The sequence below is a fragment of the Lonchura striata genome, chromosome 22 (assembly GCF_050655825.1).
Source record: "Lonchura striata isolate lonStrDom1 chromosome 22, ASM5065582v1, whole genome shotgun sequence".
In the NCBI taxonomy this organism is placed as follows: Eukaryota; Metazoa; Chordata; class Aves; order Passeriformes; family Estrildidae; genus Lonchura; species Lonchura striata.
The window spans coordinates 2,686,014-2,703,412 of NC_140724.1; the positions used below are offsets into that span (position 1 = coordinate 2,686,014).

Consider the following 17,399-nt stretch of genomic DNA (forward strand, 5'->3'; position numbering starts at 1 on the left):
AAAATGGCGGGAAGGAGGGCGGGGAAAAGGGCAGGAAAAGGGTGGGGAAAAGACCGGGAAAAAGGCAGGAAGGAGGGAGGGAAGGAGGGCGGGAAAAGGGAGGAAAAAAGGTACGGGAAAGGGCGGGAAGGAGGAAGGGGAAAAGAGCAGGAAAAGAGCGGGAAGGAGGGCGGGAAGAAAGGCAGGGAAGGAAGGCAGGAAAAGGGCGGGAAGAAGGGTGGGGAAAAGACCGGGAAAAAGCGGGAACGAGGGCGGGAAAAGGGCGGGGACAAGGGTGGGGAAAAGACCGGGAAAAAGGCGGGAAGAGGGCGGGCCGCTCCCCCTCAGGGCGGAGCCGACACAACCCCTCCTGAATCGACCCCGAGGGCCCCCGGGGGTTCGGGGCGGGTTAAATCCCCGCTCTGGAATCGTGCGAGAAAATGCGGATTCTCTGCCAGGATCTCCCCTCTGAGCTTCCGAGACCCCCCGCCCTGTTGGCAGCACCTGACACAGCCACATGAAACACACCGATCTAACTGCTTTTGGTGAGTCTGTTATAGGTGAAAATTTGTCCAGCTGAAGTAAAATGAAAAAATAAAATATTTATTTGCAATCCAATTCTATCTAGCCAGCCACAAGGAAAGAACAGAGCCGAGCCCGGGGTCGGCACCAGGAGTCAGCCTCAGCAGAGGATTTCCTCCATGCCCACACCTCCATCCTGGCACCAGCGGTTTTTACAGGGAAAATTCCACCTGAGGCCAAGATTTCGGCAGTCAGGCTTTTCTTCCATCCAGAGTCCGTAGCTTAATGAGATTTTCTTTTTGGTGATGAAGAAGAACAATTCAGTGTCAGGAGCTGGTGAATCCCTTGATGGAGTTTACGGAACGCTGCATTCACACGGATCTGCCCGAGGATTTCCATGAGATCCATCCCGGGTCGCTCACGCGGTGATCAGCGCCTGGGGTCCCGAATCTCCCCAGCCATGGCCCATCCCCATCTCCTGCCCAGCCACATCCTTTTACTCGTAAATCGGGTTCCAACACACACCAGGTTTGGGTCACTCCTGATACAAACGTGTACACTCCAACAAATATTCAATATCACACATATCATACTGGAAATGGCACGAGTTCTATCTCCTACACATACCAAGTCTAACCCTAATTCCCACCCTGGTTTCTTTAGAGCTCTTGAAAAGAATAAATCGATTTGATGTATGTTGGGAAGGACACGCGAGCAGCTCCGAGTAGCACAGACGTAGCACAAAGCATCAGACTGCACCACGGCACAAATGAGGGGTTTTTAGTGTCCCCAGAGGAGCGGTGACATTGCAGTGACATCTTTACTGCCAGCTGATTCCGAGTCCCACAGCAGCTTCACCGAATGGACGAAGCCTCCAAATCCCGGCGGTTGGAGATTCAGGGGTCTGGGGACAGCTAAGCCGGCTGTGGCTGCACTCATGTCCATATTGTGTGACCATAATTATAATTCCAAAGCAGGGCACACATTCCCTAGCTATTCCACATTTTCTGCCTCCATGAGGGGCAATTCCCGCTGGGCTTCCTCCGTGCTGTAGCTTTTGGGTTTCATGGCGCACTCCAGGATGGCCTGGGTGAAGCAGAGCAGAAATCATAATTCAGTAATTTAATGATTCATTTGAACAGTTAACAGGAGCCTTATCACATTGGGAAATGTCAGAATCTGTGCTATTGATGATTCTGAGATTGTAGAAAGTCTTTGTGCCCCGCTGCCAAAGCAGAAGCCATAATTGGTCTGTGCTGGTTTCCAGGTTGTTTATTCTGTTGATCTCTCACATGTTCTGCTGCCCTGCCCAGCTCTGTCCTGCAGGGCAGCGTGTGGGGCTCTGCCCTCAGTGGGATGTGACAAACATTCAATACCAGAAACTCCCTGGGCTGCATTTACAAGAACGTGCCAATATCTGTCACCTACGTTGGACAGTGTGTCCCCAGCCTGAACCAACAGAAAAATGCCAACACCACAGTGAGACATGGAGGGCATGAAGAAGGAGAAAAAGGACAAGGCACACCCAATTTCCTCCACCTTGTCCCCTTTGGACCCCTTATCTAGAATCCTAAAATTTTACTTTTGCACCCACTTTTGCCACACTTAATTATTGCTTATATCAAACCCTCAGAGCTGGTAATTGATCCTGTAAGATTGAAAACTCTTTTCCATGGACAGAGATCACAGCCAGTGTCTCTGGGGCTCTGTCCAGGGGGTTCCTGAGCCCTGCTAGGGTCCCAGGGCAGCCAGAGGGAAGCCCTGGGTTCCCACAGGAAAAAGCCACAGCAGACCCTTCCTCAGGGAATTCAAGCTATGAGTGCAGGGAAGGACCTTCTAAACTTTCCTACTTTTATCTGAGCATTTATTTTTAATTTAATCTGAGGGAATTCCTGGGGTATGGAATTCCAGGAAAGCATCCCTGACTGACCATCCTCTGCTGACCAGCCGGCAGAGCGGGGCGTGGGCCACCTCCAGCACCCCAAGACCACCATCAGCCAGGGGAAGCCCAGGGCTCGCACCATCATGTACATGGAGGGACCTATAAATTCCAGCACCAAAAAAGTGACAAAACGCCAGGGAGCTACACCCTGAGTAGCTCCACTGCGAGTAAAATTCTCCTACCGACAGTGTGAAAAATGCATATTTTATGATTGGCTTCTCGCAAATGTTACCTTGAATCAAGAGGCACAATTACATCTCCGAACTGCTTCTTGGAGAGGCGAAAAAGAAGGACTGGGTAGTGTTCAAAGAACCACACCATCCTAGGTTAGAATACTGGGGTGTATTCCCTTACCACCTGGAGCTGCAGTCCCTTTCTTTCCTTATCTCGTGACTCAGAGATGAGTCCCTCCAGGAGGAGCTGTTCTTTCAGCCACACGGCTGGGAAGATCACAGCGTTCTCTTGTGAGAGGCTCCGCCCAGAGGGAGGAGCCAAACGATGCCATCAAGGATATCATGGGTTCTGCAGACAGCAAGGAGATCCCCTCTTCCAAGGGGAACAGCTGAGACCTTCTCTATGCTGTATCGCGGGCCGGGGGCTGTGCACAAATCCCAACGGGACGGGGCTGCTGAGGAACGCGTCTCGAGCTCTTTATTTCCCAGCACCAGTCTCATTCCATGGTTGTGACAATGGGAAGGTGCCAGCAGCTCACATCCCAGGCAGCAGACCAAGAACTTAATGTTACAACTTACTTTATAAACTTTTTGACCAGTCACACAAAGCAAAAGCATATTGACAGTAGTTCTATCCAATCACTATAAGCACACGTACCTTTGGTTAGAACAATGCTCGTTTATTTTGAACACAATACTTGCTTATCAGCCTCAAGATACAATGCACAGAGCTCCATTATTAAGCTTAGACCTTCCTAATATCTCACCAGATAAACTTTTCTGCAACTTAGGGAGTAATTCTACCCACACATTAATACACAAACCATTGTTCTATTTGTCCTTTTCTACTTCTTGTATAATTTTTCTGCTGACAAATCTTACAGCTACTGCTTAGCTCTAATCACCATCCTGCTGCCTCTGAGGCCTTTTGCAGCGTGCCCAAAACCCTCTGATTTTATGGAATCCCACACACTGGACCTCCAGAGGGAAACTCCATCAGTCTGCAGGAGCACCGCTTGGACAGAACCACATCTGCCACCACGGCCCCAGCCAGCGAGTGTCAGGTTGTGTCTCTGACTCTGTCTGTGGTTCTTCTTTTGTGCTATTGTATGTATTTAGTTCTTTATTCCATTTTCCTAATAAATTGTATTTCTGACTTAGAGCCTCTCACTGGTTTTGCTTTTCAAACCAAGACACACACATAAGGGATTCCAACAAGGAATATTTCTGGTATTTGTGAAAGACACCCGTGCACTTGTCGTGGATGTGACAGTATGATACAAAACAGCCAAATCATGGCTGGAGACAGCCCCTGCAGAGAAAGTGAACAAGTACAAACACCTGGAAATGGAGGTAAGAAACCTCACCAACACAAGGGACATTATCTTTATGGGCTTTCCCCCAGGAGCGCGGGAGAAATGGCACCAAGGGAACTTGGAACTTTTTAACAGTCTTGGCCTCTCCAAATCTATGCAAGTAAAAATTGCAGAGACTCTTTCCACGGCAGCGCTGCTGTCATCTGTGGACATCGTACATACGTGTCTTGGTATGAAAAGACAGGAGTCTGTGAAGGAAGGCAAGAGCCTCCTGCGAAATGGAAAAGGTAAACCCCCTCCCTCTGAATTAACACAATTTTAAAAAAGGCTCTCAGGCAAAGATATTGGAACGGGAATAACAGTTCTTTACTAGGAGAAAAACTAAATAAAAATAATTTTTAAAATGTAATTAGTACAAACACAACTAGTGCTGGAGTCAGAGCCCTGCCACCCTGAGGAGTCAGGGTGTTGGGAACAGCCCAGTGAAATGGTGGCTGCTCCTCTGGAGGGGCAGATGGAATGCTGCTGGAGCGGGGATCTGGAGAAGGGTGGAGTTTTCTCTGGAGTCTGGGGATGGAGGAGCTGGGCCTGGTCTTCCTCTGGGGATCCAGCAGGAAGAAGCTGCTCCTCTGGGGATCCAGCCAAGGGCTGCCCTGGTGTCCCAAAAATGCTGATTTTCTGCAGGTAGGAATGCTTGGCTCCTCCCTCTGGGCGGAGCATCTCCCCATGGGCTGATGGAACTTTCCCAGCCATGCAGGGAGTCATTAATGGCCATGAACAGAAGATCTCTCCCCAGGGAGACATTGTTCTTGGGAGAGACAAGGAACCTGCCCCACCTCCAGCAGATGGGAAATGGAATCCATGCTGATCTCACAGCCAGGACAACATGTTTGCCACTAGGGCCAGAAAATTATGTTGACCAGGATAAATGAGTTTTGTTTCTTTCTTTTTGTACTCTGCTTTTGTGGGTTTTTTTGTTATGTTATTTTTGTATTGTTATATAATTTTTTTTTTTTACTATCTTGTATTTTTTAAAATAAATAAATTAGATGATAGCCAGGGACATAGGATAGCCACAAGCCAGTTAGGTATCTGATAGTGAGTAGGGACAGATTCCTATTATTTCATAACATGTCAATTTAAAACAGAATTGGACCAAATTTCCTTTTCCTTTTCCTTTCCCTTTTTCTCCTTTTCCTTTTCCTTTTCCTTTTCCTTTTCCTTTTCCTTTTCCTTTTCCTTTTCCTTTTCCTTTTCCTTTTCCTTTTCCTTTCCTCCTTTTCTCTTTTCCTTTTCCTTTTCCTTTTCCTTTTCCTTTTCCTTTTCCTTTTCCTTTTCCTTTTCCTTTTCCTTTTCCTTTTCCTTTTCCTTTTCCTTTCCTCCTTTTCTCCTTTCCTTTTCCTTTTCCTTTTCTCCTTTTCCTTTTCTCCTTTTCTCCTTTTCTCCTTTTTCCTTTTTCCTTTTCCTTTTCTCCTTTTCCTTTTCCTTTTCCTTTTCCTTTTCCTTTTCCTTTTCCTTTTCCTTTTCCTTTTCCTTTTCCTTTTCCTTTTCCTTTTCCTTTTCCTTTTCCCTTTCAGAACCCGGGACAGCTCCGGCCCCGCCCCCCTCCGCCTGTGGGCATGTCCCGTGCGTGATGGCGTGTCCCGTGCGTGATGGGCGTGTCCCGTGCGTGATGGGCGTGTCCCGTGCGTGATGGGCGTGTCCCGTGCGTGATGGCGTGTCCCGTGCGTGATGGCGTGTCCCGTGCGTGATGGCGTGTCCCGTGCGTGATGGCGTGACCCGTGCGTCACTGGGCGTGTCCCGTGCGTGATGGGCGTGACCCGTGCGTGATGGGCGTGTCCCGTGCGTGGTGGGCGTGTCCCGCCGCGCTATAAGCGCGCCTGCGCGGCCGCCCCTCAGAGCGGTGCAAATGGCGGCGGTGCGGGCGCTGCGCGGGGCCGTGAACGGCGCCGGGCCCGGCGGGCCCCGCGAGCAGGCGGCGGCGCTGACCCGCGACTTCCTGTCCCAGCCGCGCCTCAGTGAGTGCGGGGGGCCCGGGGGCTGCGGGGGCTGCGGGGTCCGCCCGCCTCGGGGGCCGCGGGCCCGGCCAGGCCGCAGCGCCCGCCCCCTCAGAGCAGCTCGGGCTGTAATTCATTAACGCCGTGATTAGCCCGCGAAGCGCAGCCTGCTGCGGGAGCTGGAGGCGGTGGGGGTGGGATGGAGTCTGTGCTTTAAGGCTGGATTGAGAAATGGGGTGGGAAAGGGGAAGTGCCGGCCGTGGTCACATCCCGAGAGGGCAGCGCGGCTGACGGGGTTTTTCGGGCTGCAGTGCCATCAAACGGCTTTCCCCGGGCCCTGAACGGCACCGGGCCCTGCCCTGCAGCTCCCGGGGCACGGATCCCTTGGGACTCATCTCCGGATCCCTTGGGAATCTCCGGATCCCTTGGGACTCTCAGGATCCCTTGGGAATCTCCGGATCCCTTGGGACTCTCCGGATCCCTTGGGAATCTCCGGATCCCTTGGGACTCTCAGGATCCCTTGGGAATCTCCGGATCCCTTGGGACTCTCAGGATCCCTTGGGAATCTCCGGATCCTTCGGAAGCCGAGCCCAGCCCTGCGCTCCAGCCCTTCACTCGGGAGCCGAGGCTGCTGGCAGGGCTGGAGCCAGGCTGACTGCAGCGTTTTCCATGGAGATGCTGGATTTTCCCTGAACGGGCGCTGAGGAATGTTCCGGGTTGCGTTGGGTTTGCCGAGGAAGTGCCGAGCGGCCGATCGGGGAAGGAGCTCATGGGACAGTCACGGGGTGCAATGCCTCACTCAGGGTCATGCCTAACCCCGGACAGCTTTTCCAATGGAATGTCTCACTCAGGGACAGCTTTTCCACACAAAATGTCTCACTCAGGGACAGCTTTTCCACGTGAAATGCCTCACTCAGGATCAGCTTTTCCATTCCCTATATCCTGCCTCCATTCCTGGCTCCCATTACCCCATTCCCAATATCCCAATCCCATCCCCTGTTTCCCATTCCTGATTCCCATTGCCCCATTCCCTGTTCCCTATATCCTGGCCACATTCCTGGTTCCCATTCCCTATGTCCTTTTCCTGGTTCCCAGTCCCATTCCTGATTATCCTATTCCCTATATCCCATTCCCATTCCAGATTATCCTGGCCCTGTTCCCTATGTACCATTCCCTATATCCAGGTTCCCAATCCCATTCCTGATTATCCCAGCCCCATTCCCTAGATCCCATTCCCTGTTACTAATCCCAATACATTCCCCGTTACCTATCTCATTCCCTATATCCCATTCCTATTCCAGATTATCCCATTCCCTATTGCCATCCCCAATGCCATTCCCTTTCCCCATTCCCAATCTCTTTCCCTGTTGCTGTTCCCACTCCCAGTCCCATTCCCTGTTGCTGTTCCTGTTCCCTGTTGCTCTTCCCAATCCCATTTCCTGTTGCTCTTCCCATTCCCAGTTCCCGTTCCCTGTTGTTCTTCCCAATCCCATTCCTAGTTGCCGTTCCCCATACCAAGTCCTGTTCCCAATCCCATTTCCTGTTGCTGTTTCCATTCCCAGTTCCCAATCTCATTCCCTGTTGCTGTTTCCAGTTCCCAGATCCCATTCCCAGTTCCTGTCATGGAGAGGGAAACACTGGGATCACCTCCAGGGAGCAAGAAAATGCTCCAAGAATTCCTCTTATGGAGAATAAACACTGGGATCATCACATCAGTGTCACCCCCAGGAGCAGGGAAATGCTCCATAAATTCCTGTCATGGAGAGGGAAAAATTTGGATCATGTCAATGTTACCTCTGGGAGCAGGAGAGATGCTCCAAGAATTCCTCTCATGGGGAATAAACACTGGGATCACCTCCAGGAGCAGGGAAAATGCACCAGGAATTCCTCTCATGGGGAATAAACAGTGGGATCACCTCCAGGTAGCAGGAAAAATGCTGGACACCCAATGCTGTCCCTAATCCTTCCTGTGGAGTTCCTAATAAACAGAAATCAGGCCCAAATCTGAGCCTGGGGGTAGGGAAGGGGTGGAATGGGAAATGGAATGGAAAATGGGATATTCCTGAGGAAGTGCCTGACTCCTGCCTTGTGTTTTTTGCAGCCTACAAAACCGTGTCGGGTGTGAACGGGCCCCTGGTTATCCTGGACCAGGTTAAGGTAAATTCTCACCTGTCCATGGAGATTTTGGAGAGAGAGTTGCCAGGAAAAGCTGGGGAAGTTCAAATCCAGACTGCTGGGAAATTGCCCAGAGCCGTTCTGATAACATTTCTGACTGCTGGGATGAACGGGAGCGTGGAAATTCCTCTAAGGCTGGAGGAAAGGGGCAGTTCTTGGGGAAGGAAAGGAAGCAGAGCTTGAGTTTTACCAAACCCCTGGAATGCTGGTGAAATTCCAGGCTGAAGAGGAGCTGCTTGCTTTGTTCTTGACCTTTCTGTTTCCACATCAGTGCTCTGGAAAAGGAAGCTGTGGGCACTCCTGGCTTCTTTTCAGGCTGCTCTTAAGGTCAGAACTGCTGCAGGTTTTTCTTCTTATCAGAGGCTGCACCGGGGCTTTCTGCCACTGTTTGGAGTTTTTAGAACTGATTCTGGCAGCTCCAACCGTGCAAATATTGTTTATTCCCATAAAAAACGCCTTTAACCTGGGAGATTTAATATCCTGCGTTCTGATGATGAAATTATTCTCAAAAACCGAGTTGTTTCCAGGCTGGGAGCTGGAGATTGTTGTTTTCTGGCTGGAGTTTGATGCCTTCCCTCCTGCCCCAGTTCCCCAGGTACGCCGAGATCGTGCACCTGACCCTGCCCGACGGCACCAGGAGGAGTGGGCAGGTGCTGGAAGTCAGTGGCTCCAAAGCTGTGGTGCAGGTAGGAGCTGGAGGCTCTTTTTCCATCACTGGCTAGTCAGGATGAGCCAAAAACCTGTCTGGAGATCAGTTCTTTTCCAATGAAAACAACAAATCACCTGCTTCCTCCCAGTGCAGGTGGCATCAACAATTTTAGGACATTTCTGACAGTGCATAGTGACATTTTTATTTCCACGCCCCCTTTGGATTTATTTCCAACCCCTCACCTTCGATTTATTTCCACCCCCACTTTGGAATTATTTGCACCCCCACTTTGGAATTATTTGCACCCCCACTTTGGATTTATTTCCACCCCCCCTTTGGATTTATTTCCACCCCCCTTTGGAATTATTTCCACCCCCACTTTGGATTTATTTCCACCCCCCTTTGGATTTATTTCCACCCCCCCTTTGGATTTATTTCCACCCCCCCCCCCCTTTGGATTTATTTCCATCCCCCCTTTGGATTTATTTCCACCCCCCCCCTTTGGATTTATTTCCACCCCCACTTTGGATTTATTTCCATCCCCCCTTTGGATTTATTTCCATCCCCCCTTTGGATTTATTTCCACCACCCTTTGGATTTATTTCCACCCCCACTTTGGATTTATTTCCATCCCCCCTTTGGATTTATTTCCATCCCCCCTTTGGATTTATTTCCACCACCCTTTGGATTTATTTCCACCCCCACTTTGGATTTATTTCCACCCCCCACTTTGGATTTATTTCCATCCCCCACTTTGGATTTATTTCCACCCCACTTTGGAATTATTTCCACCCCACTGGATTCCTTTGCTGCTGGATTCAAGGAATCCCCTGGAATTTGCAGTGCTGGATCCCAGACCAGCCCTGTGCTGGGTGGCTGCTGGTATTTCTCCCAGAAAGCTGCTTCTCGTTCACTTTATTGCACCTGGAGAACTTTGCAGGGGGAAAACACTTGGGATCAAGGGAGTTGCACCAGGTTTGGTGGTTGTTGCTGATGAATTAATGATTTTTGGTAAAGCAGGGTTTTGTGGTGTTTTCAGCTCTTGAAGCCCTTCCAGAGCAGCTCCTGCTTTGTGCCCCAGGGGCTGCAGGTGAAGCAGCACTCTGGCTTTACTTTGTGAAGCACAAAACTCCTGTCCCGTGGTTTATTTTTATTTTTCCTGCTGCATTTGCAGGTATTTGAAGGCACTTCAGGGATTGATGCCAAGAAAACCTCCTGTGAGTTCACCGGGGACATCCTGCGGACCCCGGTCTCGGAGGACATGCTGGGTGAGGATTTACCTGGGCACCTGAGCAGTGAACAGATTTGTTTGTTTAAAATGAACTGCTTTCCACAATAATTCTCATTTTTATTGTTGTTTTCTATAGGCAGAGTGTTCAATGGGTCAGGAAAACCCATCGACAGAGGCCCCATTGTCTTGGCTGAGGATTTCTTGGACATCATGGGTTTGTTCTTAATCCTTTTCTGAGGGGGGGGTAAAGCCAAACCTGGTGTGTTCCAGCTTTTTGAATTTATATATTTGGTTTAGAACACAAGATCTTACTTGGGAGGAGCTTCATCTCAATTTTGAGTATGTGTATGGCATCCAATTCTAATTAATAAAATGACCTAAGGGAGCAGAAAATTTTCTGCAGTGTTTGGAAGATGCTCCTTGTTATTTGTAAACTTAATTCTGCAACACCTAAAGGTGAAGTGCTGGTAACCTGGCAGGGTTTTAGGTCATTCTGACCACTGGCAGGAACATTTAACACCAATCTTGGGCTCTGAAAGGCTCAGGTGTGACCAGGAGCACCAGAGCTCTGTTGGTGGCACACTGGGGGTTGCACCCATTGCTCAGGGTGTTTGATAAAGCTCCCAGCACATCCAGGCAATGACTTTGTGTTCTCTCCCAAATTCCCACAGGCCAGCCCATCAACCCCCAGTGTCGGATCTATCCAGAGGAGATGATCCAGACTGGGATTTCTGCCATAGATGGCATGAACAGTATTGCCAGGGGGCAGAAAATCCCCATTTTCTCAGCTGCTGGGCTGCCCCACAACGAGGTGAGGCCTCAGAGCTGCTCTAAACCCGCTGGGAGCCAGAAGTAAATTTAATTCTGGGTGTGGAACAGCATCAGGTGCAAACCCTGGACTATTTCTTGCCTAGATTGCAGCTCAGATCTGTCGCCAGGCTGGCTTGGTGAAGAAATCCAAAGATGTGATGGATTACAGCGAGGAGAACTTTGCCATCGTCTTTGCTGCCATGGGGGTGAGCCCACAGTGCTGGGGGAAGGTGGGGCTGGAGGAATCGGTGAGATTCTGAGAGTCTGAGCAGCTTCTGTGTGTGTGGAATTAAAAAATGGGTGAGAATCCCAGAGGCTGGGATCTGCCTCTGCAACAGCCTGCCCAGAGAAGCTGTAGCTGCTCCATCCCTGCGAGTGTCCAAGGCTGGATGAGGCTTGGAGCATCCTGGGATAGTGGGAGGTGTCCCTGCCCATGGCACTGGAGGTTTTTGGGGTCCCTTCCCACCCAAACCATTCCATGAATCTAACAAAGCGTGGCTGATCGGGATCAAGTATCTCAGACTTGTTCTCCAGCCTGGAATTCCAGAAATTGCTCACTCTGGGAGCGTAGAGGAACCTGATGGATGGAGGTCTTTGCTGTGGGTTATTAATGAGTCATCAGCCCTTAATTGGCTGGGAAATGTGCCAAGCCAAACGCAGAACTGTGCTGTAGGTGAACATGGAAACCGCTCGGTTCTTCAAGTCAGACTTCGAGGAGAACGGCTCCATGGACAACGTGTGCCTGTTCCTGAACCTGGCCAACGACCCCACGTGAGTGGCCGCCCCCTGAGGGGGACAGCCAGCCCGGGCGGAGGGAGCCTGGCGTGGGGCTTGGTGCAGGTCAGCTTGGGGAGGGGTTCTGAGGCTGCAGCGCTGCAAGTGAAGCGATGCAGGAGGAGCTGCGGGTGCAGTGCAGTGCAGGAGGAGCTGCGGGTGCAGTGCAGTGCAGGAGGAGCTGCGGGTGCAGTGCTGGAGGAGCTGCGGGTGCAGTGCAGGAGGAGCTGCGGGTGCAGTGCAGGAGGAGCTCTGGGTGCAGTGCAGGAGGAGCTGCGGGTGCAGTGCAGGAGGAGCTGCGGGTGCAGTGCTGGAGGAGCTCCAGGTGCAGTGCTGGAGGAGCTGCGGGTGCAGTGCAGGAGGAGCTGCGGGTGCAGTGCAGTGCTGGAGGAGCTGCGGGTGCAGTGCTGGAGGAGCTCTGGGTGCAGTGCTGGAGGAGCTCTGGGTGCAGTGCTGGAGGAGCTGCGGGTGCAGTGCTGTGGAGGAGCTGCGGGTGCAGTGCTGGAGGAGCTGCGGGTGCAGTGCTGGAGGAGCTCTGGGTGCAGTGCAGGAGAAGCTCTGGGTGCAGTGCAGGAGGAGCTGCGGGTGCAGTGCTGTGGAGGAGCTGCGGGTGCAGTGCTGGAGGAGCTGCGGGTGCAGTGCTGGAGGAGCTGCGGGTGCAGTGCTGTGGAGGAGCTGCGGGTGCAGTGCTGGAGGAGCTGCGGGTGCAGTGCTGGAGGAGCTGCGGGTGCAGTGCTGGAGGAGCTGCGGGTGCAGTGCAGGAGAAGCTCTGGGTGCAGTGCTGGAGGAGCTGCGGGTGCAGTGCTGGAGGAGCTGCGGGTGCAGTGCAGGAGGAGCTGCGGGTGCAGTGCTGGTGGTGGAGCTGCGGGTGCAGTGCTGGTGCTGCAGCTAAAATGCTGCTTGAGGTGCAATGCTGGAGCTGCAGCTGCAATGCTGGTGTTGCAGCTAAAATGCTGCTCCAGGTGCGGTGCTGGAGCTGCAGCTGCAATGCTGGTGCTGCAGCTAAAATGCTGCTCGAGGTGCAGTGCTGGAGCTGTAGGTGCAGTGCTGGAGCAGCTCTGGGTGCAGTGCTGGTGCTGCAGCTAAAATGCTGCTCCAGGTGCAGTGCTGGAGCTGCAGCTGCAATGGTGGTGCTGCAGCTAAAATGCTGCTCCAGGTGCAGTGCTGGAGCTGCAGCTGCAATGCTGGTGGTGGTGGAGCTGCAGGTGCAATGCTGGAGGAGCTCTGGGTGCAGTGCTGGTGCTGCAGCTAAAATGCTGCTCCAGGTGCAGTGCTGGAGCTGCAGCTGCAATGCTGGTGCTGCAGCTGAAGTGCTGCTCCAGATGCAGCGCCGGGGCTGCAGCTGCAATGCTGGGGCTGCAGGTGGTGCCTGGCAGCCCCGTTGGCTCCCAGGTGTCCGTGGCAGGTGACAGCAGGGTTGTGTTGCAGCATCGAGCGCATCATCACGCCCCGCCTGGCCCTGACCACGGCCGAGTTCCTGGCCTACCAGTGTGAGAAGCACGTGCTGGTCATCCTGACAGACATGAGCTCCTACGCCGAGGCTCTCCGAGAGGTGGGTGCTCGTTAAGGTGTTAATTAACGTGCTTGTTGGCAGAAAGGCGTGCTGTGAAGTGAGGAGCCAAGCTGCTGCTCCAGCTGTTGGGATTAACATTCACTGGGATGGTTGGGAGGAGGATTGTAGCTGATCCTTGGTTGGCTGGGTTTTATTTCACTGGTGGCAGTTCCACCATGGGAGTGTCCAAGGCCAGGTTGGACAGAGCTTGGAGCAGCCTGGGACAGTGGGAGGTGTTCCTGCTGTGGCGGGGGTGGTGCTGGATGATATTTCAGGTTTTTTCCAGCCCAAACCATGCCATAATTCCGTGAATCAGCAGTTTGATACCCTAGTTCTGGGTTTGCCTTGTCCTGTCACACATGGCTGTGCTGACAAACACCTCAGGGGTGCAAGTGCCCAGTGCAGGCAGCAGCTCCCTGGGCTGGCTCTGACTCCTTGGGGATGTTTTTGTGGCTGCCCCAGGTGTCAGCAGCTCGGGAGGAGGTGCCTGGGCGCCGTGGCTTCCCTGGCTACATGTACACTGACCTGGCCACCATCTACGAGCGCGCCGGGCGCGTGGAGGGCAGGAACGGCTCCATCACCCAGATCCCCATCCTCACCATGCCCAACGACGGTGAGTCACGGCCAGGGAAACTTCCCAGAGCTGCCCCGGGGGCACACAGCAGCACAGCAGTCCTGTGGCCTTCAGGTTCCCTTCCTAGTCTGGGTTTTGGCTGCCTTCTTTTAAAAATGCTTGGCCCTTTGAGGGCTCAAGCTTGGTGCTCGTCGCTCAAATCCAAGAGCATTTGGGATTTGTGGAGGGAATAATTGCTGAAGTCACCTGGCAACAAAAAGCTGCAGCTCATTGCTGAAGTGGATATAAAAGGGCTGAAAATGTTAAAAACTCTTTTTTTCACAGATATTACTCATCCCATCCCTGACTTGACTGGATACATCACTGAGGGACAGATCTACGTGGACAGGCAGCTGCACAACAGGCAGGTGTGTGCCTCAATGCTCACAGGGTGCTTGGGTTATTGTAATTCCTTAAGGATTCCTGTTAATTCTGGGTGTTTTCCCCCAGATTTACCCCCCCATCAACGTCCTGCCCTCCCTGTCCCGGCTGATGAAGTCGGCCATCGGCGAGGGCATGACCAGGAAGGACCACGCAGACGTGTCCAACCAGCTGGTGGGTACCAAACCCCTCCAGCACACCCGTGGCTGCCCGGCTGGGATCCACAGCATCCCTGAGGCTGCTTTAATGCCTCCACGAGTGTTCAGTGAGAGGGTTTGAGTTTGAAGAGGAGCTGGGGATGATCAGAGGAGGGAACAGCTGAGCTGGGGGTGCTCACCTGGAGAGGAGAAGGATCCAGGGAGAGCTCAGAGCCTGAAGGGGCTCCAGGAGAGCTGGAGAAGGGCTGGGGACAAGGCAGGGAGGGGCAGGTCACAGGGAACGGCTCCCACTGCCAGAGGGCAGGGTTAGGTGGCATTTTGGGAAGGAATTCCTGGCTGTGAGGGCGAGGAGGGGCTGGCAATTCCCAGAGGAGCTGTGGCTGCCCCTGGATCCCCGCAGTGCCCAGGGCCAGGCTGGGACGAGCTGGGACAAGCTGGGGCAGTGGGAGGTGTCCCTGCCGTGGCAGGGGTGGCATGAGGGGATGTCTGAGGGCCCTGCCAGGCTCCCTGAGCCCTGCTCCCCCCTCAGTACGCCTGCTACGCCATCGGCAAGGACGTGCAGGCCATGAAGGCCGTGGTGGGCGAGGAGGCCCTGACCTCGGACGATCTGCTGTACCTGGAGTTCCTGCAGAAGTTTGAGAAGAACTTCATCGCTCAGGGTAAGGATGGCAGCAGCCGCCAGCGGGGCAGGGCTGGTGCCAGGCCGTGCCCTGCCCCGCCAGCCCCGCGCTGTCCCTCCCCGCAGGGCCCTACGAGAACCGCACGGTGTTCGAGACCCTGGACATCGGCTGGCAGCTGCTGCGGATCTTCCCCAAGGAGATGCTCAAGAGGATCCCCCAGAGCACGCTGGCCGAGTTCTACCCTCGGGATGCCAAGCACTAGCCCGGCTCCCTGCGCCCCTGCTCCGTGGTTTGGTTTCCTTCTCCATGTGTTGGTGTTTCCCTGTCGCCCTCCCAGCTCCAAGCCAGCAGCAGGTGACGCTTTGTGGCAGTGTTCCCACTGGGAGCAGCTTGGAAAATATCCCTTCTCCCACAGCTTGCATCTCCAGGAGGATGCTCTGAAAATGTGCAATAGCCACCACGAGGTTTGGGGTTTGAAATTAGCTTTTTGTGGAGGTTCTCAAGGCTGAGCCTGAGCAGAAATTGCAAACCTTTGCTTTGAAACCATGGGTTAGAAAACGTGAAAGAGGAAATGTGACTTGCAGGATGACATCCCTTGGTTAAAAATGCAGGTTTTTAACCAGGGCTGCACATTCTGAAAGGGTTGTGTGAAATGAGGATGTGGAGGTGACACCAGGGACTTCCCCACCAGCAAAGGTGGAGAAGTCCTTGTCCTTTCAGAGGACCAAGGCCAGTGAGGTGCTACCTGAAAGCAGCAGGATAAAGCTTAATTACTGAATTACAGCTTGTAAATTGAAGTTTGCAGAGTAAATTTCCTCCTTCGCCCTTTTCTGGTTGGATTCTGGAGATGCCAGACAGAGCCAGCAGCTCAGTCTGGGCTCAGCAGACTCCTGGCGGTTCAAGGCTTTGTGCTGCTGCTGCTGCGAGGTGAAAACCAACCTCAGACCTGGCCCAGGTGTGCTGGCGTGAGCTCAGCTGTTGAACCTGGCCTGTGCACACAAGGCAGCAGGAGTTAACGAAAAAGGCAGCTTTTAAGGTGAGAAAGGATATTTCAAACCTGCTCCAGGCGTGCTGGGCCCGTGCCCTGGCTGGAGCTGTTGTGGTTTGCACTCCAGGCATGGATTTGCCTCAGCCCCGAGCTCAGCATTCCCAAACTCTGCAATCCTGGCTGGGCGATTCCGTGTTGTTCCTTTTCCAACGGGTTCAGCCGAGGCTCCGGGCCCGCTGCTGCTGCTGCTGCTGGCACAATTCCACGCTTTTCCCAGGCTTTCCTGTAGTCTGAGCTCTGCTCTGGCTCAGCAGAGCATGTTGCACCTCCCTGCACCGTCTGGGAAGGTGCTAACATGACTGGAATGTGCTAATTCCAGCTTTCCCAATGTCTCCATGTGCAGTTCTCTGCTTTGTTCCGTGTTCTCTGTGGCTGCAGCAGCGACTTTATTCCAGTGCATTCCACCCAAAGCTGTGTCCAGTCTCTTTTCCCCGAGGTCAGGCTGCGAGGGCGGAAGCGTTGGCATGAAAACACTTTAATGTAGAGAATCTCTAAATAAATTAAATATGGAAGGTGTTGAACCAAGGGGAGCTTCGGTGATTCTGGGGTGAAAAACCACTTGGGCTGTTCAGCAGAGTCCTCCTGTCCCCAGGGAATGGGAATGGAGCAGCTTCAGGGAGGATTAAAGGTCACTGGAGCAACCCCCACTGTCCTTGGAGCTGGTGACTGAGGAGGAGGAGGGTCTGACCTTCAGCCTCAGTCACGGGGAAAGGCTTTGCAGGAATGTGCAGGGAATGTGATCCCTCTGCTGGGGGAGGCCTGGAAACCTTAAACTCCTGGAAAATGAGCTTTAGGCCCCGCTTTGGCTGTGATTTTGGGTATGGTCAGCACTGGGGGGGGTCAGCCAGTGACCCCAGACCCCTCCTCAGCCCTGGGCAGGGTCCGGGGTTAGGACAGAGCCTGTCCCAGCTGGGGACAGCCTGAGCCTGGCACAGGGCCTGGAAAACCAGGAATGGGCAAGCCAGGAGTGACCAAATCAAATCTGGGAATGAACAAACCAAACCCGGGAATGGCAAACCGAGGAGTGAACTAAACCAGGAATGACCAAATCAAACCCAGGAATGAACAAACCAAACCCGGGAATGGCAAACCCAGGAGTGAACTAAACCAGGAATGACCAAATCAAACCCGGGAATGACCAAATCAAACCCAGGACTGACCAAACCGGGAATGACCAAACCAAACCCAGGAATGAACAAACCAGGAATGACCAAATCAAACCCGGGAATGAACAAACCAAACCCCGGAATGGCAAACCCAGGAGTGAACTAAACCAGGAATGACCAAATCAAACCCAGGAATGAACAAACCAAACCTGGGAATGGCAAACCCAGGAGTAAACGAAACCAGGAATGACCAAATCAAACCCAGGAGTGGCCAAACCAAATCTGGGAATGACCAAACCCAGGAGTGACCAAACCAAACCCAGGGATGAACAAGCCAAACTCCAGGAATGAAC

At 53.0% G+C, this 17,399-nt stretch overlaps 1 protein-coding gene and 1 long non-coding RNA gene across 2 annotated transcripts; both read left to right on the forward strand.

The window, feature by feature from the left end:
• Positions 1 to 351: 351 nt before the first annotated feature.
• On the forward strand, positions 352 to 3,772 carry LOC146765588 (uncharacterized). Its single transcript, XR_014949846.1, has 2 exons — positions 352 to 524; positions 608 to 3,772. It is a non-coding gene; the product is annotated as an uncharacterized LOC146765588 (long non-coding RNA).
• Positions 3,773 to 5,829: 2,057 nt separating this feature from the next.
• Positions 5,830 to 16,465, forward strand: ATP6V1B2 (ATPase H+ transporting V1 subunit B2). The gene is made up of 14 exons (XM_021543064.4): positions 5,830 to 5,950; positions 8,031 to 8,086; positions 8,692 to 8,790; positions 9,928 to 10,021; positions 10,121 to 10,198; positions 10,656 to 10,795; positions 10,899 to 11,000; positions 11,468 to 11,565; positions 12,997 to 13,120; positions 13,583 to 13,733; positions 14,019 to 14,101; positions 14,184 to 14,288; positions 14,802 to 14,931; positions 15,018 to 16,465. The coding sequence occupies exons 1-14, from the start codon at positions 5,842 to 5,844 to the stop codon at positions 15,152 to 15,154; spliced, it is 1,506 nt and encodes a 501-aa protein (XP_021398739.1). The 5' UTR covers positions 5,830 to 5,841; the 3' UTR covers positions 15,155 to 16,465.
• The last annotated feature ends 934 nt before the right edge of the window (positions 16,466 to 17,399 follow it).

What these genes read in the sequence shown, in the direction of transcription:
- ATP6V1B2 (XM_021543064.4), top strand. Translation starts at nt 5,842, where the DNA reads ATGGCGGCGGTGCGGGCGCTGCGCGGGGCCGTGAACGGCGCCGGGCCC. An exon ending in GGATTTCTTGGACATCATGG is followed by an intron (nt 10,199 to 10,655) that starts GTTTGTTCTTAA and finishes AAATTCCCACAG; the next exon opens with GCCAGCCCATCAACCCCCAG. An exon ending in CAGACGTGTCCAACCAGCTG is followed by an intron (nt 14,289 to 14,801) that starts GTGGGTACCAAA and finishes CTCCCCCCTCAG; the next exon opens with TACGCCTGCTACGCCATCGG.